At 40.5% G+C, this 25,420-nt stretch overlaps 1 protein-coding gene across 1 annotated transcript; it reads right to left on the reverse strand.

The window, feature by feature from the left end:
* Positions 1-20,886: 20,886 nt before the first annotated feature.
* LOC121246686 (B-box zinc finger protein 24-like) lies at positions 20,887-24,085 on the reverse strand. Its single transcript, XM_041144920.1, has 3 exons — positions 23,323-24,085; positions 22,245-22,544; positions 20,887-21,398 (listed from the first exon to the last, which is right to left on the reverse strand). The coding sequence occupies exons 1-3, from the start codon at positions 23,503-23,505 to the stop codon at positions 21,168-21,170; spliced, it is 714 nt and encodes a 237-aa protein (XP_041000854.1). The 5' UTR covers positions 23,506-24,085; the 3' UTR covers positions 20,887-21,167.
* Between the last annotated feature and the right edge of the window lie 1,335 nt (positions 24,086-25,420).

Below are 25,420 nucleotides of genomic sequence, written 5' to 3' on the forward strand. Positions count from 1 at the left end.
ATATACATAATTTGAACATGAGCTTGAACATAACATGAACCTGAGCATGACATAACATAAATGTGAACTTGGAATATAACGTGAACGTGAACATGACATAACATGAATGTGAACTTGAACATAACATGAACCTGAGCATGACATAGCATCAATGTGAACTTGGAACATAACGTGAACATGAACATGATATGAACTTGAACATAACATGACATAAACATGAACTTGAAATATATTCTTCTCTCTTGGGGTTACCATGATTGGCATGAACTTGAAACTTGACATGAACGTAAACTTGAACATAACATGACGTGAAACATGATTTCAATGTGAAATACATGAACTTGGAATCTTATTCAATGAACTTAATTAATAAAGTGACCGTACGGGTGCTACACGGGTCCCCTTGAGCCGTGTGTCCCTGCCGATTACCGCATCACAACACAGGTATCTATACCAGCTGTGAAGTACGTTATACGTACTTCACAGTTGTTGTGGCCCCACGTATTCTACGTGTCACAATTGCTGTGTCTCATGTAGTGTATGCTCCACAGTTATTGTGGCCCCATGAATTGTTTGTGCCACACTTGCTGTGGACACACATAACATAATGTGTGGCTTCATCGGCGTTAGTGCCTGACGCGCTCTGTTGATCAGCTAGTTAGGCCCCATTCGCAACCTGTTGACTGTACTTCATCAACTCAGGGAATTTCACACATATTTAGACACTCCAGCGTGAACAAAGGAGTTTCACTAGGATATTACCCCATCCTAGCGCTTAGGGTCATGATTGATATGAATAACTTAACTGCATATATGACATTTCGTATCGTGACGTGAGATGAACGTGACATAAAAGACAGAAGTCCTGATGTAACATAACGTGACATGAACGTAAGACGTTAGACATGACATAAAATGTAATAGACAACATTTCATAACATGGCATACATGTAGCAGACAACATTTCATAATATTGCATAACATGTGACAATGAATATTACGTGACATGACATACATGTAACAGATAGCATACGTAATGTGGCATACTTGCAACAGATAGTAACATGAGACAGAATATATTATGTAACAGATAAATATTTCATGACAGAATAATTCGTGTAATAGATAAACATGTGATGACATGGCATATATAACAACATACGAACATAAATTGTAGTTCTCTTACCCATCACACATATACAGTAAACTGATAGTAAGTTAAGAGCTAACTTACCTCGATCGTCACGTTCTACGAGATTAAAACGCAAAACAAGAGAAACTGAAAGAGGGTATTCTAAAAGTTAAAACTTTAATTACTAACAATTAGAAGTGTGAAAAGAGAAAACTTAGAGTAAAATGACCATTTTACCCTCTACATGTGGAAAAATGACCATTTTACCCCTAACTCCAAAAATTATCAAAATTTATATTCCTCATGTAAATTTTGTCCTAGACTCAAATATCAACTCAGAAAAATTTAAAACCATTCACAACTATGGAAAACTCCCAATGGCCGAAACATTCATAGGCCATTTCATTTGATTTTGGTTGCAATTTCTTCCATCTTCAAAACTCATGTTTAAACCAAAATTTTGTAACAAGGATCTTCCTATCCTAAGTTTAAAAATACACTTAAAATATCCATTAAGAAAAGCTAATCATCAACACAAAACTTTTGTAAAAAGACCCAAACTTTTTAACAAAAAGTAAACCCTTAAATCACAAGTTTTGGCCTTAATAAAAATATCTCCAAGAATTCCAAAAAAAACAAATCTTACTTCTAACACATTCATAACCTCATCTTAAGATCAACCATGCTTAAAATCATCAAATAAAAGCCACCAAAAATCACAAACAACACTTGGAGTTTTTGTTTTTAAACTTAGTATAAAACAAAAACTTTTCTCTCAACTACCTCTGATCAATCTCTTGATCTATGGCTTAAAGACATATGATCTTCAAACTAAAACATTACATGGTGTAACAATGTGTTCTAAAGATGATCCAGCCATCAAACTTAAAATCACATGGCTAAAATTTAACAAAACATGGATCTAACCCAAAAACATCAAATCTTAGGCCTAACCAAAATCCTCTTGCATAGAAAAATCATACCTTTAAAACTAATACTAAATATCTTCAGACCACGAAATATTCCAACTTTCACAAAACAAAAACTGCTTTTCCACTTCCAGTTTTCAAGTTTCTAAATCTAAGGAAATATATCATCAAAAGCTTTATCCATGCAACAAAACTGCAATGAACATTCATAAACACATGCTAACAACACTACATAAAATTTTCGGACCAAGATATGTCCATTAGCTTGGTCAAAAATTCCAAAACATATCATATTCTCCAGTTTCACGCCCAGAATGACCTTTCCATGGTTAAAAATACTTTTGAACAACCAAATGAGCATGGATTGAGACTAATAAGATATCACGGAAACTAGACTCAAAGATGAACAACTTTAATGAAGGAGTCATCGTGAGAAAATACTTACAAGGGGTCGAGAATGGCCATGCAAAAATACAGAGAAATCTGCCCGAGAGAGTACTTTTGGGTTTCTCTCTAAGAACGAGGGAAAGAAGTGACAAAATGGAGAGAAGTGTGTCTTGCACGACTTTAGACTCCTGGAGGGGGAAGTTATGGGCTTGAAAGACCCTTGATTAGAGTTGGTTATGTGACATAAAGTGGAGAATAGTGAGAGGCATGGGCTGCCTACAGCAGCTGTGAGAGATGGAGGATGATGGAGTGGATTTCTCCTTCACATCAAGGCACTATTGGGTGTAGCCAATGGCAGTGGATGGTATGCCATCTAGGGGAGGAAACTTCTCCAAGAAGCTTTGCCAAGGTGGCCAATTTCGTGGGCCTTGGTGGGCCCCAACCAAGTGGGCTTCAATTTGGGGTTTAAAGGGGGTTTGGTTAGGGTTTGAGATGCTATCAAGCCCAAAACCAATTTTTCTTGGCCCAATCAAATTTCCAAAGTTTAAAAGGTTGGATAATGATGTCATGACAAAGATTTTATTAATTAATAGCATGTGGAAGTGATTTAATCAAGTGATTAAACACAATGCTAGAAATCGGATTAAAAAGGGTTTGGAGGCCAACTTAAGGGTTTGGGGAAACCGTTTAGGGTTTTGGTTTCAATCAAGCTTTTGGGGTTTCAATTGGATTCCAACCATTTAGGGTTTTGTTAGGGTTGAAACCCTCTTTGGTTTGGCACAATTTGGTTGAACAGATGAAACAAGGTTTTGCTTAGGTGGCATAATCTTACACCTTGATTTCCTTCACAAATCCATCTAATGGCTCCTCATGGTGTCAAGTGTCTAATACTATTCACTATGTGTGGCTAAGATCTTGCCAAATATCTAAATAAAACTTCTCTAACCTAATTTGGACATTCCACACTGTGATTTTGAAAACACTGCACTGGATGCGCTTATCGAGGTTACTATTCACTTAAAAAAAAATGCATAATAAACTTAGTACTGAAAAATCTTAAATATTCATATTAACTTGTAGTGAAAATGGTTTACCGAAATTCAACCCCAAAGTGCCCCTAAAAATAATTTCATAATTTTGAATAGTCGTTTCGTCCGAAGTTATGAAAATGAGTTATTGCGCTATAAAATCCTAAATAATCCACTGAGTCTAATGACGTAGACCATAATGCATTCTGACACTTCTAACTACCTCAAATAATTAAACTCATATATCTAGCATCATAGTGAGTGGTAACACTGATTATGTTGACAGACTAAAATCTGCGCGATTGGTCGATTCGTAAAAACTTATGGGGTTTTCACGAGGTTCCTAAAGTCAATAGAAATTCCACCGATAAATTTCTAGCGGGCTGTTACATTCTATATCTAACCAAAATGAATAAAACAAGGATGATTTTTATATAATGTGCTGCAAACACAAAAGAACATGTTCTCATGTTTATTTTAGTTGACTTTAGAAGTTCTTACGGCGATATGATCAAGCTCCTTGTTCTGCAAACCCAAAGTACATTAGAATTTTCTAGGAGTATTTCTTTAAGATGGTCAACTGTAAAGATTGCATATGTAATAAAAAATTTTAATTAAAAAAATTTATAGAAATATTAATTTTTTATTGTCATACATATTATTTTTCAAATATTTCCTTGGAGTACTTATTCTTTAATATGGTCTATCTGAAATTCTTGGATGCATTGCATCAGGGCATTGATCATTAGAGCCTAACTATAAGTGGTAGATAAATAAGAAAAGAAAATCATAAAATTATTGTTAGGGGTACAATCAGTCCGGTTCGGTTTGGTTTTGGACAAATTTTGGAACCGAACCAGTATACACTGGTTTTGAAAATTTAAGAACCGATGCAGACAAATTGATCAACGAAATCGAAACTTTTAGTTTTTTCTGTTTTGGTCCAGTTCGGTTTGGTTTTTCAGTTTACTTTTTATATGTGTAGTACTATATAAGTTTAATATTATAATTTTTTCAATACTAAACTTAATTGTTAGAATTTAGTACTTATTATTAACAATTATTAATTCATTAATGTTCAATTATATTAGTATAGTATAAGTAGTCTCTAACTTATTAGTGAGATTAATAAACTTGAAGACTAAAATAGTATAATTAGTATCTAATTATATTAGTATAAGTACTGTCTAACTTACATCAAATGCTATGTTAATTTTATGTTATAAGATTAATAGACTTGAATAATAAGATTAGAATTTTTATGTTATATTAATTAGTAATTTAGCATATAATATATATAATATAATAAAAAATATTATATATATACCGGTCTGGTTTGGTTTAAACCAGTTTTCAAAATATGAAAGCTGATACCGCACTGGTTTAGGACCATTTACAAACTGGACTGAGGTCCGGTCCGTTCCAGTTCAACTGGTTTTTCAGTTTTTTTACACCCTCAATTATAGTGATTAAAGAATACAAGAATAAAATACTCATTTACATAGGCTACTGCATCCAACAAATTTGTTGGATACTATACATGTAATGTGACTTGTGGAGACGTTACTATAATTTTATTTTGATGTTTAAATTTTTTCTCTGCTACTAAGTTTTTAGACCAATTACTTATCCACTGTTAATAGTTCATATCATTAGTAACATGCTACGTACATGAATATTACAATCATGAACGTATGGGTGTGTAACTTGATATTACATATTCCAATGTCTCGACAACTCGTCAAATTACAAGCAGGAAGTCGAGGACGTCACAATGATGAAATGAAAATGATGATAAAATAATGAAATGAAAGAATCAAAGGAAATCGTGAAAAGAATGAATAAAAGGAAAGCATGGAAGTAATGCAAAGAAAAGAATGAAAACTTTAATGTTTGAAGATGCATAATGAATGGGCAGATTTCAATGCTGAAATGGCCGTACTGTTAGTGCACCATGTATGCCTTCTTAGCTAGAGCAATTCTGACAAAAGCCCAAGGCAGGAGGCCACGGGCCTTGCCTTGACAAGCACCTTGCCATGCCCAGACAACACATGGGGAGCTCTGTTGGCATTGTAATATCCAAGACCAGCACCAAGCCACTTTCTAAAATTTTTGGATTTATACGTATGGAAAGTCACTTGATTTGTCGTATATTTTTTTCAAGAGACAAGTTGGAATATTGCAGAGTTTGGTTCGAGGCCCAAAACTTAGGGAATAGCTCATTTGTTTTTTTCTTTTATTCACTACCAGTCTTGGACCCAATTTTTTTTATTTTTTTATTTATTTTAAAGTGGGATCCTAAGGTCCACACCCGATTTTATTAAAATGAGAAACCCAACGAGAGATTGTTTTTAGAAACTCCCCACCTTTACACGTCTCCCTCATCCCTTTAGGGTTTGTTTTTGTTTTTCATTGGCCTATATATATTTAATCCTTTGTGCATGAAGAAAACCCAAGAAAAGTGTTGCTGTCTCCTTCCCCATCTCTCTCATGCGCTAAAGCCACCACCCTCCACAACCTCCTTGCAGTCGCTGCCGCTGCCTCCCATTACCTGCTAGCATAACCACACATGGAGTCATCTTTGCACCCCCGTTTGCCGTCCAACACCCTCACGAAAGCCCAAACGTGTGCGTCATCACTGCCTAGCTCTGCGTTACAACCACCCACAACGCCATCCTTGCACCACCACCGTGATAGCCACTGCTCAGCCATCGCAGCCACCTTTCCAACGAACCTAGTTTGCACCTTTGTAAGCAGCCGTGACCTTTTCAGCCTTCTGCCTCTGCACTTTGACGTATGGACCGAGGGAAAGCCATGTCCAGCGTGTGCACCGTAACACTCCCGATTAGCACTGCCTAAGCCCCTTCCATAAACCGCAGCCACCCACTCTCATGGCAACGCCATCACAAGCCGCCAGCCCTGTCCGTTGACCATACCCCTCAGCCATTCAACATAGGAACGTAGCCTCATGAATGCCGAAGGACCTCTGTTTTTGCTTCCTGAAACAGAATAGTCTTGGCTCAACCAACCCACCGCCTTTAAGCCACCGCCCACACCGGTTGCCTCAATCACTTAGGATGACACTTTCGCTGCTCCCAGCCACTTTGTCGTTGCTTCGTCGTTGCCCGCACGGTGAGCCCCTCTCACGGTGCTTCCTTTTCTCTCAGAACCTCTCTCTTCGTTCTCTCTTAGTGTGACGCCCCAGGACAGCCATCATCCACCACAACCCAGCTCCACTGCGACCTCCCTTCCCTCTTGGTAACAAATCTTTCCCTCACGCTGTGGCCCTCTCGATCTCTCTCAGTGCGCCTCCGTTGGGATAGCCATTGTCCACTACATCCGCCTAACTCTGTCGCAACTTCCCTCGGTGAGTCTCCGTCGGGGGTCTCTCTTTCGCTAGTGAACAATCACAAACTAAAGTCTCTTTTGGCATTTTACGTAAAGCTTGATCTATGGGAGAAGACTTGCTTTATTTTATGATATTACCTTTTTACCCTTGAGTTATAAGCAAAAGCATAATTTTATTTTTCTGGACGTGGATGGTAACATGAGCCTCAACGGCTTTCAGAAAATTTGTAATTATATTCTTTTAAACTGGGTCTAGTTTTGCTTTATATTAGTACAAAAATTGTATTTTTACAGGTAATTTAGGAAGTGATTATATTTTAGGGTTGTAAGACTTGTAGATTGTTTCTTTTAAGAAAAATTAGGTTATGTAGTATTTTAGGTTTAAGCATTGATATACGTGTTTGATTGAAAATTTATGGGAGTACGTGACTATTTTATAAGTGACGATTGATTTTTGTTCAGTACTGCTATGGAGAAATTCCGTTAAGCTAAAAAGTCCAGGTAAGCGGGGTTCCTATGCTAGACTTTGCATAAAAATAAAATGGGCTAGGGTTGATTTTTGAAAAGTATGCATGTTTTGAAAAGAAATTTGAACTACCTCAGCTGTTTGTTATGCATTACTCATGAGATTCTATTTAAGAATAAAATATTTTATTTGGCATGACTGGTGTAGACATGAGCTATTTTGGCATTTTGTTTCTAAACTATGCAAAAGAGAGTGAATATGAAATTTTGTGCATAAATGATGTTTTTGTGATCTGATTCTGTTATGTTCTGAAAGTGTTCTGTACACTAATATGATATGATGTGATTTCTGAAAATCTATGGCATAACATTTTGTTTTTGTTTTTGTTCCATTCTGACCTTACCACGGATGTAAAAATGTGGCCTCTATTTGGGTTGGTACCAACTTTTCTATTTCTGGTGCACCCACTTTGGAAACAAAGTGGTTTTCTGCGTGGTCTTTGCTGTGTGCACACTCAAGGCTCCGTGAATAATAAGGGGAAGATTCACATTCTGTTTCTGCTTGGTTAGCTATCGTGGTTTGCACAATCCTATCACGGAGGTTAAACATGGTCTCTGTTTTGATATGATAAGATAAGATGTGATGTTTCAGTTTATGCTATGCCAAAGAGATTTTGAATATGAATATTTTTTAACTTTCACTCTGATATTTTTGATAATATGTTCTGGCTCTGAATTCTGAAAATAAAAGTGTTTTGTTCTGCATTTTGAACTTTGTAAATGCTCATGTTTGCACACTAGTATATATTTTCTGCGTACTGAGTTGTTGATAACTCACCCCTTATCTCCAAATATTTTTTAAATAATTTGATAATTCAGCTGGAGAACAAGAGTATGAAGTTTTAGCAAGGTGTGGTGATTGTAGAGGAATAAGTGCCCAATGGTACAAGTACTTATTTGAGAGTCATAGTTAGTAAATTGATTAGTTTCAGATATTTTGATGTGTGGGATTAACATTTTTTTGAGTTTTCGGGGAGTTTTTAATTTATGTTATTGAAAATTTATTTGTAGTCCCTTTGAAGGAACATGAATATTTTGGTTGAGCAAATGAATTAATATTTTATGGAGTCTTCTAAATTTTATAGTTATGATATTGAAGATGATTTTAGGTAATATGAGCTCACTCTTCAAACCTCCGGCAATGGGGCGTTACAGGCATGACTTGATTGCCCACAGACCAAGCCCTTGGAGAGAATGCTAGGCCACAGCCACGACCACGGCTAAGTAGGCAACTCACGGTCGGAGCGTGCAAGTTGTGCGCGCGCGCGCGCACGAGCGAGGTTGTCACACCCTGCTCAGCGTGTGGCCAGACTACGCGCATGCCTAGTGCACGCGTGTAACGCACACACATGGGCTACACGCATATACAGTGCGCATGCATGGCCTGGGCGCCAGCGTAGCGCACACAAGCACATCCTATTTGGAATTGATGGCGCGACTGCCCAGCAGGCTCATGCAGGCAGGCATGTAGCTTAACGCCCTGGCCTTGGCCAAGGCCATGCTGTTCAAAGCCCAGGTCCCATTAGCCTGGGCCATGTAAACCAATGCTCGGGCCCCTCTGGCCTGGGCCATGCAGTAGCCTGCCATGCTCAAGCCCACCACAGTCTAACCCAGCGACACACGAACAGTGCCTAGCCCACACAACCTGGGCCACACATGTGGGAACCAAGGACCAGCCAGGGCCAACCCAGCAGGCGAACTTGAAGACCCACGCACACCAGTAAGCAGCCCATGTTGTGGGCTCATCCAGGCCATCCATGGCTCACCAACGACATGAGGCCTCAACCAAGAGGCGTGGACCTAGCAACTATTATCTACTTTGTAATTATTGTTATTTGAATGCTAGTATAAGTAAGGCATTAGGCCATTGCATCTTTTATCTTTTGAACATTTGGACAATTTGGCTTTTAAGCTTTTGAAGGCACATATGTGCTCTATCACGTAGGCTCCATTGAGTGCAATTCGTGAATCCCAGAGGAGAAGGCTATCCCTGTGCAATTCGTGAATCAGGGTAACCTATTGTTATCTTTGTTTTCCTTATGTTAATGCAATTTCAAGGTATTTCAATATTGTGGCTTGTTGTTCATTGCATTGCATTTTCCTTTGCTTGCTGATCATTTCGCACTACTCGAGTGGGGCAACACATAAGGCAGCCACAAGTGGCCATTGAAGGGCACTCGGCCTGCACCAGACTACCATAGTTGAATTTGGAGCAAGGATAGGGACAAGCTCGGTAGTTATTGCCAACTGCCCATGCCACACGCCCAGCCTTAGACACCTGTCCAACCATAACCGCCTCTCTAACTTGTGGGGATTAACAGCAACGCCACAAACTCTCCAACCATTCACTTAGCCAACCCACATAACCGCCCATAGCCACGTGTGCTTCACAACTCGGGGCACATGTGCTTCACCCAACCACCTTAACCCACTCAATCGCTTTAAACCGCTCAACTGCTCTGCACATGCATGCAGGCATGCACGCCCACAAGCATTTGGTCCAACAACACCCTTTGAACACTCATTCGAGTTAACCCAACACCATCCATAGCCATCATAGTCAAGCAAGTGGCAGATCACTTCGGTCATCATGGCATAAGGTGGGGCGCGACAGCTTGGTTTCTAGGGTCTTGACCGAGGACCCTATCATCAAATTGGTGCTTTCATTAAGAGCAGCCACATTGCTTGAAGGTTCAAGAGAGGTTCTCATTTCTCTAAAGATGTAGGCATCCCATCACTCATCTTTTGTGAGTTTGGTTTGGGGATCCATGGAGGATTCTGACGTTGTTGCATCTCTTTTTGTTGTTATTGAAATTGTGAAGTTTGGGGGTTGAGGAAGAGGTCAGAGTAGATAGGTTTGGAGCAGTTGCCACGCAAGAATGTGGGCAACCCAAGGTCAGACTCACAAGTCGAGGTTGGGGTCAATCACCCTCGAAGGTGAAGGACCCAAGGTTGGAACTACGAGCCTCCAACAACAGCCCACTGTTACCATCCAAAACTGACAGTTTGCAAGCCTAAGCTGACCGTGTGGGGCAATTCGCAAGCTACACTGTAACGCCCCAAACCCGGTTGGCCCGGAGAATTACTATCTGTCACTTAAGAACATGTTTCCCAACACAACTAAAATAAAACTCCAAAACTTTATTAGCAAAACTCAATCTCATGTAGTCTAAAAAAACCACAATGAAAACTCTACAAAGTCATTACTGCAGCAAAATAAACTAAGGCGTCCAAAATCTCTCGGCTGTCGTAACAAACCAAACTAATACTTTCATAAGTCTTACTAAAACCCAAGCCCAAAATATAAATAAATCGAAAAGACATTAAAACTAAAGGACATCAGAATTCATTCTTCTAACATCCTCTCCCAGCTTAATCATTCACACCAATCTAATCCAGGTCCTCAGTTGGACTCTCCACATCATCTGAAAAATATTATGAAGATAGGGGTGAGTTATCAACAACTCAGTAAGCAGAGGACATATGCTAGCGTGCAAACATGAGCATTTACAAAGTATAGCATCCAGATCAAAACATTTTCCAGAGTTATCATGTAGAGCAGAACATATTTTCAAAAGTAACAGAGCGATGGTTTTAAGACACGTAAAACCCATAATACTTTGGCATAACATAAACTGAGTATCATCATCAGATCAAAACAGAGCATCAAATAGAGCAGAGACCATGTTTCACCCCCATGGTAGGGTTGTGCTAACCCCGGTGGCCAAACCAGGCAGAGACAGAGGTGAAATCTTTCCTTTATTCTTCTCGGAGCCCCGAGTGTGCACACAGGAAAGACCACAATAAAACCACTTTGTTTCCAAAGTGGGTGCACTCAGAGACAGAGAAGTTGGTACCAACCCAAACAGAGCAGAGCATAACAGAGCAGAGCAGAGCAAAGCAGAGACAGAGTCAGATACGAAAACCAGTACACCATGCCAAAGGTTTTCAGATGTTATATCAAAATAATATAGAGTATCAAAACAAAATCAGACAGTTTACACATACTGAACACAAAAGCCAGAATATCTTTTCAAATAAATGCACAACTTTTCATATTCTCAATATCGCTCATTTTTCAGATTTCAGAAATCACATGACAGAATTTAGCTCATGTCTACACAATGCATGTCGGAACATATTTTTCTCTTTTTCGTACAGATTTCATGAGTATGCAAATAAAAGACCGAGGTTAGTTTTTGTTTTTTTCCAAGTTCTCATTTCACCACAAAAATATGCAAAGTTTTCAGAAAATCAACCTCAGTCTCAAATAATTCGTGTAAGGCCTAGTATAGGAACCCCGCTTACCTGAACCACTTAGCTTATCAGAATTTTCCTAAAAAATGTCGAGTCGAATATAAATCGTCACCTATAAAAATAATAACATAATTTTCGTAAGTTTTCAATCAATCACGGATTTCGACATTTAATCCTAAACTTCTAAAATAACCTATTTTAATATCTCAAAACTTAAAACCCTCATAATCCCAAGATATATCATCACTTCCTAAAAATCACCAATATTCACTATGACCAACGTCCAACTCAAAATACCAATATTTAAACCCGAAACAGCCAACAAATTTCGTAGCATAAACCAGTCTCACACTAACAACTCCATCATCTAATCCAACCGACCCCCCTTACTCCTCGGACTCAGTCTGGCACAACAAACAAATTCACAGTAAATATGAATTAGCACAGAAATACATTTCAATCTCAAAAGTTCTTTGAGAAAAATACTTACAATGCTATAATATAATTTTTGAAAGATCACGGAGTTGTACGAAGCGACAACGCAGCAACAAAACAGTGCCAAATGCACTGTGGCCGAGGGTCTCAAAGACCCACTTTTGAACGGGTGCAAACGAAGACCCGAGATTGATAGGGTAGGGCCTAGGGATGTCGGTGAAACTTGTGGTGGTGGTGGTTGGCCGTGGGTGGCGGCACAAAGGGTGGTTGAAGTGAAAAAAATACCCAAAACGGAAATATTGATGGTGGGCTTCACTGGTGATAGATCGGAGGTGGGGTTGGGTCCATTGGGTTGCTAGGAGGTCGAGGATGATGTGGTGAGAAGATGGTGGCCGGAGGTGGCGTGACGGCGGCCCAGCGGGCAAGGAGTGCCGCGGCTTGGTAATGCTCGTGGGAGCTAACGGCGGCGCGGTTGGGGCTGAGATTATAGGGTGGTGGTCGCCGGTGGCTGGGGAGGATGGAGGGCCGGCCGGTGTCGATCACCGCCGGCGCACGGCGGCGGGCTGGGAGGATGAAGGAACGGACGGAGAGAGGAGAGGGAGAGACGTGCCGCGCGGGAAGAGGCCAGGAAAAAGAAAAGAAAAGAAAGAAAAGAAGGAAAAAAAAAAAGAAGAAAAAGGAAGAAAAAGAAAAGAGGAAAGAGAAAATGTAGGGAAAGAAATGAGGTCCAATTCTCACATCTTGGGTCACAAAAATGATCCAACAGAAATGATTTTAAAACAACAGGTGAAATAAAATAATTTAAACGCAGTGATTAAAATGAAAATAAATAATTAAACCCAATAATAAGCTAATTTAATATGAAAAACAATTTAAATGTATTACAATAATCAACTATAAGAAATCATTTCAGAATAATTTTCACAAAATTAAAAATCATAAAAATAAACCCACTAAAAATCCAACCAATTTTAAAACAAGAGAATAAATTTTTAAATTAATAATAATAATCTTTCAATTAAAAAATACACTAAAATATGGGGTATTACATACACAACGTGATATACAGAAGTTAGACAGTTGCAAGAGTGAGTAAACATGCAAGTGAATGAGTTTGTAGAAGAACTTCGGGCACTTCTAATAAGGTCCGACTGGAAGTTCTAGAGGATCACACTAACAAGATTACTTCAATTCTTGAGGGTGTCACCAACAACATAGCCGAACTATGCGTGGCCATGGAGAGTTCTAATAAGGATAATGAAAGGGCCATGGATGCTATAAGGAGAGAGGCAAACACAACATTGGAGCGGATAGAGAGGAAACTAGTCGAGAACCGCCCTGGGACATCACATCAAGGGGATGATGCATTTGTTGAAGGACTGGAAACTAGTGTGACCGAATCTATGCATGCAGTCCCACAACATGATTAGAGGCATGGTGGCCGTGTAGAGAACCGCCAAGGGTATGCAGAGAGGTGGATCCCGAATGAAGAAGAGGCCCTAATGGATGACTTTCATCATGAGCACGAGCAAGGCTTTGAGGAGCCCTACCAGCGTGAACAGCCAAGGGCATGGAGAAGACAACCAGACCGTGGCTATCATGGGCCACATTATGAAAGAGAGCACTATGAAGATCGAAGGGGAAATCGGACTCAGGATCGGGGACCCAAACAGCCTAAGGTCGACTTTCTCAAGTATAGTGGCGGTGATCCTTATGAGGGGTTGGACAAGGTCCACCACTTCGTTCGTACATATGATATCCCATGCCATGAGAGGGTGTCAATATCCGGCTGGAAAATGGTGGTGTTGGATAAGGGACCAGTATGATAAGGATCACATGAGGCTGGGGTGGACAACCTTTGAGAAATAGCTCCTTAGTCAGTTCGGACCATCACCAATTGTCAATCACCATGGGCAACTGGCCAAGCTAAGGCAAGAGGGCAAGGTCCATCATTACATAGATAAGTTTAGGCAGCTTCAGATTATGGTTAAGGGCTGGTCCAAAGAAGCTTTGATCGGCACTTTCATTGATGGTTTGAAACCTTGGCTTGCCAAGGAAATCAAACTTCGACAGGCCACAAGGCTTCAAGAAGTGATGAAGATGGCTGAAATTCTTGAGAAAAGCCGTGCTAGCGAGCGGTGCCCAACCAAAGACATGGGGAGCAAATCTTTCAATATTGTGCAAACTAAAGTCTTTTGGAAGGGAAGGGACACAACAACCACCACCTCCAAACCGAAACCTGAGATCAAGAAGTTGTCTAGTGGAGAGGTGCAGGAGCGCATCAAGAAGGGCCTGTGTTTTAAATGTGGAGATAAATGGGACCCTGGTCACAAGTGCAAGGCATCTCAGACCTTGTTTATGTTTGAAGATGAGCCGAGTGATGATGACTCGGAAGGCAGCAAGGAAGAGTCTAGCCAAGAGGAAGAAACCGAGGAAGCCGAATCTGGTGATACACCAGAGAAGGCCGAGCTATCATTGAATGTCATGGCTGGCATTTCTAAATCCACGTCCATGAGGTTGATGGCATGGGTGGGCAAGTATGAAGTGACATTGCTGGTGGATAGTGGCTCCACCCACAACTTCATTAATTCCAACATTGTTAGCAAGGTTGGCCTTAAGCCTAGCCCTATTCCACCATTTGAAGTGAAGGTTGCAAGTGGAGACAAGCTCTAGTGTGAGACCCTCATTCGAGAAGTTAAGATGAATGTACAGGGAGTCCGAATTGTGGCAGACTTGCATGTGCTGCCCTTGGTTGGCCTTGACGTAGTCTTGGGGAATGCTTGGCTCAAGAGCCTTGGCAAGGTCATCCGTGATTATCACAACATGACAATGGAGTTTAAGCTTGGCTCCAAGAAGTGGCTTTGGACAGCCATTGCTAGTAAGGAAATAAAGTCTTGCAAGGCTTTAATGTTTGAGAAGTTATGCAAAGGCAACGCATATTGCTTCGCCATAGTAGTGGCCAAAGAGGATGTATTGAGGCAAGTCAAGAATGAGGGTCTGGAGAGCACTCACGGGGAATTAGAGCTGCTGCCCGAGGAAGTCAGGCCAGTTTTAGAAGCCCACAGGGGTACTTGATGTGCCCACCACACTCCCACCTCCTAGGGAGTTTGATCACCGCATTTGGCTAGTGGATGAAGCAAAGTCGATCAATGTGCCACCCTATAGATATGCCCACTTTCAGAAGGGAGAAATTGAAAGACAGGTGGATGAGATGCTGAAGAGTGGCCTTATCTGCCCTAGCACCAGTACCTTCTCTTCGCTGGTGCTGTTGGTGAGGAAGAATGATGGCACATGGAGGTTTTGTACCAACTACAGGGCCTTGAATGAAGCTATTGTCAAAGACAGATTCCCAATTCCCACAGTTGATGACATGTTGGATGAGCTGCATGGGGCCATGGTGTTTTCCAAGTTGGATTTAAGGGCCGGCTACCACTAGATTCCGATGAATGAGGAGGGCATCCATAAGACAACCTTTAGGACTCACTCAGGTCATTATGAATAATTGGTGATGCCTCAACTTTTCAAGCAGCAATGAATAGCATTTTCAAGCCACTACTTTGGAAGTTTGTGCTTGTCTTCTTTGATGACATCTTGGTTTATTCCAAGACCATTGAAGAACATAAGCAACACTTGGAAAGTGTGTTAACAATTTTGGAGGAGCATCATTTCTTTATTAAGGCCACCAAGTGTGCCTTCATGTAGAATGAGTTGGAATACTTAGGCCACTTCATTTAGGGAGATGGTGTCAAAGTTGATCAAAGAAAGATAGAGGCAATGGGGCCTCTACCTAAGGACATCTCACAACCTTGAGGGGATTCTTAGGGCTCATGAGTTATTACCGACGGTTTGTCAAAGGCTATGGTCTCACAGCCAAGCCACTCACAGCAATGCTCAAGAAGGATAGTTTTGAGTGGACAACTGATGGTAGGGAAGCCTTTGAAGAATTGAAGCGATCCATGACTAAGACAGTTGTGTTGGCGCTGCCCAACTTTGAGAGGCCGTTTGAAGTTTACACAGATGCAAGCAGTGAGGGCATCGGGGCTGTGTTGGTGCAAGACCAAAGGCCTTTAGCCTTCATCTCCAAGGCACTCGGGCTTATGACGAAGGCATGGAGTACCTATGCCTGGGAGCTGTTGGCAATTGTGCATGTTGTCAAGGTGTGGCGGCCATACCTCTTGGGGCGTAAATTCACCATCATCACAGACCAGGAAGGCTTAAGGCATCTACTCCGGCAAAAAATAGTCAACCCTGAGCAACAGAAGATCCTCGTCAAGTTGCTAGGCTTTGAATATGACATAGTCTATCAACCGGGCAAGGAAAACAAGGTGGCTGATGCCTTAAGCCGAAGGGAAGGCAGCCAACTACTTGAGGCAGTCGGGGATGACGAGGAGTCATCAAGCTTGGCATTAAGCTGGGTTGAATGGAGAGTATGGGACAAGATCAAAGAGGCTACCCGATTGGATGCAAGGTCACTTGAGATTGTTGAGCTCTTGGATGCCCAAGGGCAAGGGGTTGTAGGCTTCCAAGTAAGAGATGGTCTCATCTTTTACAAGAATTATATATATGTGCCGAATGTTCCCAATCTCAGAAAAGAGATTCTTGATCACTTCCATAATAGCAAAGAAGGTGGCCACTCGGGATGGTTGAGAACTTATATCCGCCTGAAGCATTTCTTTTATTGGGAGGGGATCAAGAGTGATGTTAAGGGACTTGTGGCCGGGTGTGACATCTGTCAAAAGGCCAAGTATGACTCAAGGCTAGCAGTGAGACTTCTCCAACCGTTGCCAATTCCAAATAGAATTTGGGAGGACTTGACAATGGACTTTATAGAAGGCCTACCCATTAGTGGAGGACATGAAGTGATTTTGGTAGTAGTAGACCGGCTAAGCTAGTATGCCCACTTCATCCCTCTATATCACCCTTACACATCCAAGTCAGTAGCCAAAGCCTTTGTCAATAATATTGTCAAGCTGCATGGGTTTCCAAGGACAATAGTGTCAGATCAAGACATGGTCTTTATGAGTTCATTTTGGAAGCAGCTTTTTGAGTTGCAGGGCAGCAAACTCAAAATGAGTTCCTTATATCACCCACAAACGGATGGCCAATCCGAAGTGGTCAATAGGACATTGGAACAGTATTAAAGATGTTTCTGTTTTGAGGAGCAAAGGAGATGGGCAGATTATCTCCCATGGGTTGAATTATGGTATAACACCACTTATGGGCTAAATTCTGGTATAACACCACTCCTCCATTGACAAAAGCCCTTTTGAAGTGGTATATGGCAGACCACCACCACTCTTGGTCAGCTATGAGAAGGGCTCAACCAGGAACAATGAAGTGGAGCAAGAGTTGATCAATAGGGACAAAGTACTTGCCAAAGTTAAACGAGAGCTCAAGAAAGCTCAAAGTCAAATGAAGAAGTACCATGATAAAGGAAGGCGTGCCGTGACCTTCCAAGTGGGCGACTATGTTTACTTGAAACTTAGGCAGTTCGGGCAAAAATCCATGAGGAAGACCGCAAGTGCAAAGTTGAACCAGAAGTTCTATGGGCCATACAGAGTGTTGGAGAAACTCGGCAGTGTAGCATACAAGTTTCAGCTTCCACCAAATTCACACTTACATCCAATATTTCATGTTTCCCTACTCAAGAAGAAGGTGGGTGATCCGAGTCTCAAGGGGTAGGAGTTACCCACAATAGATCAAGAAGGAAGGATCCTCATGAAGCCCAAAGATGTACTCAAGTACAGGCTGCATCGAAGGGGCATAGGTAGATTCAGGGTGTGGCAAGCATTAATCGTATGGGAAGGAACATCAAGGGACGAGGCAACTTGGGAAGACTATGATGAGCTTGAGAAGAAGTACCTCCACTTGATCGTTGAGGGAAAGGATGTGCTAAAAGGGAGGGGGAATGATAAAACCCCAAGGCAGGAGGCCATGGGCCTTGCCTTAACAAGCACCTTGTCGTGCCCAGACAACACATGGGGAGCTCTGTTGGCATGGCTTGACTGCCCACAGACCGAGCCCTTGGAGATTGCTAGGCCATGGGCATGGCCAAGCAGGCAGCTCATGGTCGGGGTGCCCTAGCAAGGTTGTCACACCTTACTCAGCGCGCGGCTAGACTACGCGCACGCCTAGTGCGCGTGCATGGGCTACGCGCACATAGTGCATATGCATGGCCTGGGTGCCTGCGCAGTGCACGCAAGCACATCCTATTTGGAATGGACGACGTGACTGCCCATCAAGCTCATGTAGGCTGGCATGCCGCTCAACGCCCTGGCCTTGGCTAGGCCATGCTGTTCAACGCCCAGGTCTCATTAACCTTGGCCATGGAGACCAATGCTTGGGCCCCTTTGGCCTGGGCCATGCAGCAGCTTGCCATGCTCAAGCCCACCACGGTCCAATCGAGCGACACACCAACAGCGCCCAGCCCACACAATCTGGGCCACACATGCAGGAACCAAGGACCAACCAGGGCCAACCCAGCAGGCCAACCTGAAGACCCGCGCACACCAGCAAGCAGCTGATGCCGTGGGCTCATCCAGGCCATCCATGGCTCACCAACGGCATGAGGCCTTAACCAAGAGGCATGGACCCAGCAACCATTATCTACTTTTTAATTATTGTTATTTGACTGCTAGTATAAGTAAGGCACTAGGCCATTGCATCTTTTATCTTTTGAACATTTGGACAATTTGACTTGTAAGCTTTTGAAGGCACATATGTGCTCTGTCACTTAGGCTCCATTGGGTGCAATTCGTGAATCACATAGGAGAAGGCTATCCCTATGCAATTTGTGAATCAGGGTAACCTATTGTTATCTTTGTTTCCCTTATGTTAATGCAATTTCGAGGTATTTCAGCACTGTGGCTTGTTGTTTATTGCATTGCATTTTCCTTTGCTTGCTGATCATTTTGAACTACTCGAGTGGGGCAACACATAAGGTAGCCACAAGTGGTCATTGAAGGGCACTCGGCCTGCATTAGGCCACCATAGTCGAATTTGGAGCAAGGACAAGGACAAGCTCGACTGTTATTGCCAACTGCCCAAGCCACACGCCCAGCCTTAGACACCTATCCAGTTATAACCGCCACCCTAACTTGTAGGGATTAACCGCATCGCCATAAACTGTCCAACCATCCACTCAGCCAACCCACATAACCGCCCACAGCCACGTGTGCTTCACAACTCGGGGCACATGTGCTTCACCCAACCACCTTAACCCACTCAACCGCTTTAAACCGCTCAACCACTCTGCACATGCATGTAGGCATGCACGCCCACAAGCATTTGGCCTAGCAACACCCTTTGAATACTCATTCGAGTTAACCCAACACCATCCATAGCTATCACAGTTAAGCAAGTGGCAGATTACTTCGGTCATCATGGCACAAGGAGGGGCGCGGCAGCTTGGTGTCTAGGGTCTTGACTGAGGACCCTATCAATTCCCAATCTGTGGCCATGGGTCAAGTTCAGGTTACATGGACTGTAAACCCTAACATACAAGGCATAACACTATGTACCAACCAATGAGAAGTGATAATAGTTAATTGTATGTTGTAGTGTCATTTGGCTCTTTTCAAAGAAACATACAAGGTGAAGGAAAAATTTATGAAAAACGAAAAGTGCTTTTATAAGAAAAGAAATGTCACATTGCAATGATTTTTAAAGACAAAACATATTTTATTTAGGATATGTATAAGAATGAAGCATGTTTGGATGAAAATCCATGTTAGTACATGATTACAGTATGAAGTGATACTTAGTGAGTATTTAACTCATTTTGTTTTTAATTTATGCCCCTCTCAGGAACAAAATGAAGAAAAACATTCGGATGAACACAGCCAAAGAAAAAGTGATAGAAGCCTAGGCCTGTTATTATGTAAATTATAAATTCATGGTTTATAATTTAATTTCAATGATTATTGTTGCAAACTCTATTAGAATTTTCAAATAATGTTTGATTTTAATAACGGGATCTTCTATCCTAGGGATCTTTTACCATGGGGAATGAAGTAATGTATATCATTATTTCATATCTAATATACTATATGTAATAATACCTACAGTTATAATCTTTATATATACATATATGAGCGAGCTTATGAGCCGAGTCAAATTTTATACAAGTTGTATCATTTAATAATTAATTCTAATTTCATGTTCACGAACAAGCTCTCTTATGAAATGAATCGAGCTCAAGTCAGGTTTAACCGTGTCAAAATCGAGTTGCCTATTCAAATTACACCCCTAATTGTAACTTATAACTATTACATAATAAAATTAAACATTTAATCTGGTAATTCTATAACATAACAACAATAATAATGATTTGTTGGCATACATGGAGTATCCTCACTAATTAAGAAATATAGGTAGTATACTTAACTAGATCATCATCATCATCATGATTTATTATTATGAATCATGGGTGTGGGATACTGGTTGACAGTTTCCCAAGAGAAGTTCTTTCATCCTTCTTTGCTTTAAACATAAGAGAAAATTCTGATAGTTTTTTTTCTTGGTGGCATGTGGTGTAGGGTTTACTCAGATGCAAAAGTTTCTTCGGGTCGTTGAGAAGAAAATCTCAAGTGTTTCCAAGAGTTATAGATCTAAGATTTTTGAGAACAATCTTGAAGGTTGATCCGAAAATCTGGTAAAGCATGCTTTAAGGGATGATTCTTGGATTCTGTAGTTCTAGTTTAAGTGAAATTGTGAAAATATATAAAAATAAAATAAAATAAATAAAGATTGTGATGCTGCAAAAACAAGAACATCAGCAAAGAACCTGAGTAAACCAAGACATGCATTGTGAAACATATCTATCTAGTCATACATCAACATGATATTAAGCTGAAGATCCTATGCATGTTTTATAATATAAAGAGCAGAAAAATTGGTATTTCGAGTAGTAAAGAGAAGGAAATCCCCCCTAAACTAAACCTTATAGCTAGATCACAATCATGAAACTCGCAATGACAGAACCTTGAAAAGAAAAAAAAAAAAGGGTAATAGCACACTATATATATACACAGAAATCGATACATATATAGATGCAATAATGGAAGCATGATTGTACATTTCATCAACCTATATTGATCACCATCTCAAACAACTATCTTGAGAATCTCAGCCAAGATCAGGAACTGTGAAATGCTCATCATCGTCATCTGGGAATCCGATTCTAGGCTTCTTGTAGGTCATGCTGGATTTATTGGGTCTGCATGAGATGAAGTTGCTTGATTGTGACATTGGAAGCTGAGGAACTTCTGCTGCTGCTAAAGCCTCCTGAGGAATTTGCTCATTAAAAAGGCCCATCTCTGCTAACCACTCAAACTCTCCCAACTCAAGTGCCTCTTTCTGCAAAATATAACAGGTGAAAATCCAATAGAAAGGGTGGTTAGAATGGGAAAACCAAATTATTTAAAATTCTAAAAATTGGGCATATGCCTTCCTCAAAATGACCAAAATGTGGAGAATGGAAACCAAATCTTGAAAGAAACATTTTAAGGACTCGTCAACTTATATGAGCCATTTTTATGTAGACATCTCCATTATGCTTATACCTAGATGCCTCTTTGAATCAGAGTGCCTTCAGTAGTGTCCTAAGCATTTTTAACGATAAAAGTACAAGTTTTTCATCACTAAAGTTAAAAAGCTATACTTCCTTATCCAAACTCTCATCATTCCTCCAAGGTCTCAAATTCACTAGAGTTTATGAAACCAAAACCACTATTGGGAAGCCCAATTAAAATTTGTTTCTCAATTGTCTAATACCTATTTCTTATGCTAATTTCACATATGGTTGGTGACTTACGAACCATGCTTTTGAGCTATGTGAACACAAATATAGAATAATTACTAAAGTTATTATATTCTCAAGCCGGTATGTGGAGCACATCATCCACATTACTTATATGGTAAGATTTGATTTGTAAGATTCAAATTTTAAAATTTTTGTTCTAAGTGAAATTGTGTTATGTTTACTAGGTGTGTTACCCACACTGGCTTATAAATAGAATTTTTCTAATTTCTATGATAAGATATTGGATCCTTTTTCTGTTAGTAGAAAAAGTCAAATGTCCTTAGCTTCTTTTGGCAATGGGATCCCCGAGTTTTCAACTATTATCATCATCAATGAAGATAAGCATATCCAAAACCACCAAATGAATTAAGATCTGTGGACTTCAAATAAATCTCCAGTACCTTCTCAGATGATTCGAGATCAGAAAAATGCAACAAGTCATCAACACCCCAAGGAGATGTGAGGCTAGAAGCTTGCTGTGTGGACGTTTTCACGGAGATCTGTTGCTTGTTCTGATTAGGAGGCTCCAAGCAACTCTTATCAGCATCCTTGTTACAACTGGCATTCAAAGCCACACGAATTCCAGTAGCAAGAAACCGCTGATGGTTTGCTGAAAGGCTACCAGCTGAATGAGTTGGTTCATCACAGTCCTGGCAAAAGAGGGCTCTGTCTTCGACACAGAAAATGAAAGCTGCCTTATCCTGTTTTATCAAAAGAAATGAGAGAGAGAGAGAGAGAGAGAGAGAGGAATTTAAGCAATAACTTCGAAAAACACAAACTCATTCACAATATAAACAACATTGTGATAACCCAGTGAAAGTACTGCAAATTACAAATTTTTGGTTGATTGGAGAGGCCAATACCGAGTGTTACTTTTTGCCTTTCCTTTTCCTCTGATCAGGAAGTTATAAAAGGATACACAAATCATCAAGAGTAAATAACCGTGTCAAATTATGCTTGGTCCATATGGTTTGCAAGCAAAAAGGAGAATTACAATCAATAAATATGAAACTGAAATAAAGTAAAATTACAGAGTTCTCTCCAAAATTAAGTTCGTTGTATCGTATCAGCCTTTCCCTGTTCTCTAATGCAACATTGAAGTTTTTTCCCATTTTCTTCTCCATGCCATGAAGCATCAATGGTATTGGTACAGTTCCAACCATGAGGCCATAGCCTAATTCCGTTTAAATAGGGAATTCTTGTATAATTTGATACCGAAACACATCTATCAAATCAAAATTGATACTGTTTTCATACCAAGCAGCAAAATTAGATAGCTTGGTAAAATTTGAACTCTACCTTAACTGCCATCCCAGCCTGCCTCAAAGAATTTTCAGATTTTGGGGTTTCACATATACCGGGAATTTAAAAGAAACAAAACACATATTCTGGAAATTGAATATACTAACAAATCCACACTCTAGAAGGTATGGAAGATACAGAAGGAAAAAGAAAATGAAGATTTAGGAGTTGAATAACCTGGCAGATGTCACATCTAGGGAGCTTGTTGGAGAGGCATTGGAGGAGAAGCCTCTGGTGCTTGCTTGCGAGCTTATTTGCTGCATGAACTTCAATGTCGCATTTCGCGCACAGGGCTGCCTCGTCTGCGCAACAAATCACGGTTGCCGGAGCTTTCTCACACGCATCACACTGAATTTTCATTTTTCTTTCTCAGAAATTTTGGTAAATATAAATATCCAACCCCTTAAATGTCTTCTCCTTTGGTGAGTGAGAGAGAGGGAGAGAGAGAGATTTCCATGAAAACTCAAGTGCTACCCAGATAGAGAATCGTTGCTACGGATCCCACCAACAGTGCCTAACAATCCCACAAAATTTCGTAGAAAATGTAAGCCAAAGAGACAGTTTCACAGTAATCTAAAGGCCCTTTTCCTTTTCCTGGGAAAACTATTCAAAACCCTTTCAGAGAAAGCTGGAGCTTAACCAACAGTAAGGAGACGGTGAAAGTCTGTCCGAGATATGGGACAGAAAGACAGACACAGAAAATCTGAGAAGGTAGAAGAAGAAGGAAAAAAAAAAAAAAAAAAAAAAGTAGTTGGAGTGTATGTTGCACTATGAAGATGGACGTATTAAGAGGCTGCAGAGAACTGAAGTGAGTGGTGAAGAACCCAACAACGTGAGGTTGTGAAGATAAGGATTCGGATCTTTCAGTATCAAAACCATGAAAGCTGGTGGGAAAACGGCCCCCACCTTGTGGGGTCACCTACCTCCCATGTCTGTGGCTTGGAGCCATTGGAATGCTACCAACATCAATTTGGCCACCAATATTTTCAGATATTTTTCTAAGATCTTAACTACAGCGTGTGATATAATATGTTGTTCTTCATTTTGTTGACACAGTCGGCTCAATCTCCGTCGTCCAATCCAAGAGGTTTCTTTTTCACTGAAGAAACTCAAAGGAATTGACGGTGCCCTGAAATGCGGATTCAGACAATCTAATGGAATCTAGTTTTCTTGATCCTGAAATCAATAAATTGCTAACTGACAAATGCCCATGTCCAGTTATAGATACTTTGCATTCGGAATTGGGTTTCTCATGTTACGCTAATGCTTTCCTTTAGGATTCCTCATAATCGTATGGAATGTTTGAAAAAAGTTTCTATCTTAAAATTCTCATCTCATTTAATCTTATCTCATTTTTAAATATCACTCAAAAATTTTGTTAAGAATAAGCGATTTGGACGTTGACATAACTTTTTTTATTGAAAAGAAAAATAAAAGAAGAAAATCTTTAAGAGAAGAAGAAGACCTCCCGTCTTATGAAAATCATTTCCGTCTAAATTTGTACCGTTTCATTAAACGAATGCCTTGCATATCAGCATCGGTGCGCGGGTTGGTGCGCGAACTCACTTGGGAGAAGACTTTTTCATTACTCAAATACAAATACTTTCAAACTAATCATTATAACTTTCCCAAACTTTTAAACAAAAAATAAAAAACAATTCAAAATTTTCAAATCACCAAACAAAAATATATTAAAAAACTATATTCTAACAATATTTATTTTTATAATATTTTTCATTGAACTTTTTCTCTCTCATTTCCCAAACAAAACCCCTTTGCACCGGTCCGATTGTTTTGAAGGGATTACCAGCCTCCAATAATAATTTGCCACATAAGTGATTCCACACAATTGACATGAGGGTCATCACGACCGAACGCCCCAGTCCCCCTGCCAAAACTAGATCTCATCTCTAGCCTATCGAACGCCCTAGTGCCGTTAGCCAAGGAAATGTAGTGGAGGGTGTAGAGGAGGCAGAGAAAGAGTGGGTCGAAGCGTATTGTTGGACCCAAGAGCATAAAAGGCGATCGAAGAGCACATAAAATCTAGGGAGGAGAGAAATTCGAATTCGCTTCCGAGATTGAACGAGATTGCGCAAGATGGCTTGGCTATGCTCTCATCCCTCCAATTCAAGCTCGATCTTCTTACACCACAGTTGCCCACCGATGATGAAGCCAATTTGCGACCGCTTTGCTCGAGTCTTGGAATAACCAATCAAGTACCTAATTCTCTCTCTCATTGCAATTGCTTGTAATGGACCAATAAAACAATAAAACA

This window comes from Juglans microcarpa x Juglans regia, chromosome 1S, assembly GCF_004785595.1.
Source record: "Juglans microcarpa x Juglans regia isolate MS1-56 chromosome 1S, Jm3101_v1.0, whole genome shotgun sequence".
Lineage (NCBI taxonomy): Eukaryota > Viridiplantae > Streptophyta > Magnoliopsida > Fagales > Juglandaceae > Juglans > Juglans microcarpa x Juglans regia.

Coding starts and splice junctions, on each gene's coding strand:
- LOC121246686 (XM_041144920.1), bottom strand. CDS start 23,505: ATGAAAATTCAGTGTGATGCGTGTGAGAAAGCTCCGGCAACCGTGATT. Junction 22,545..23,322: donor CTAGATGTGACATCTGCCAG/GTTATTCAACTC, acceptor TTGATAAAACAG/GATAAGGCAGCTTTCATTTT. Junction 21,399..22,244: donor ATCTCGAATCATCTGAGAAG/GTACTGGAGATT, acceptor TATATTTTGCAG/AAAGAGGCACTTGAGTTGGG.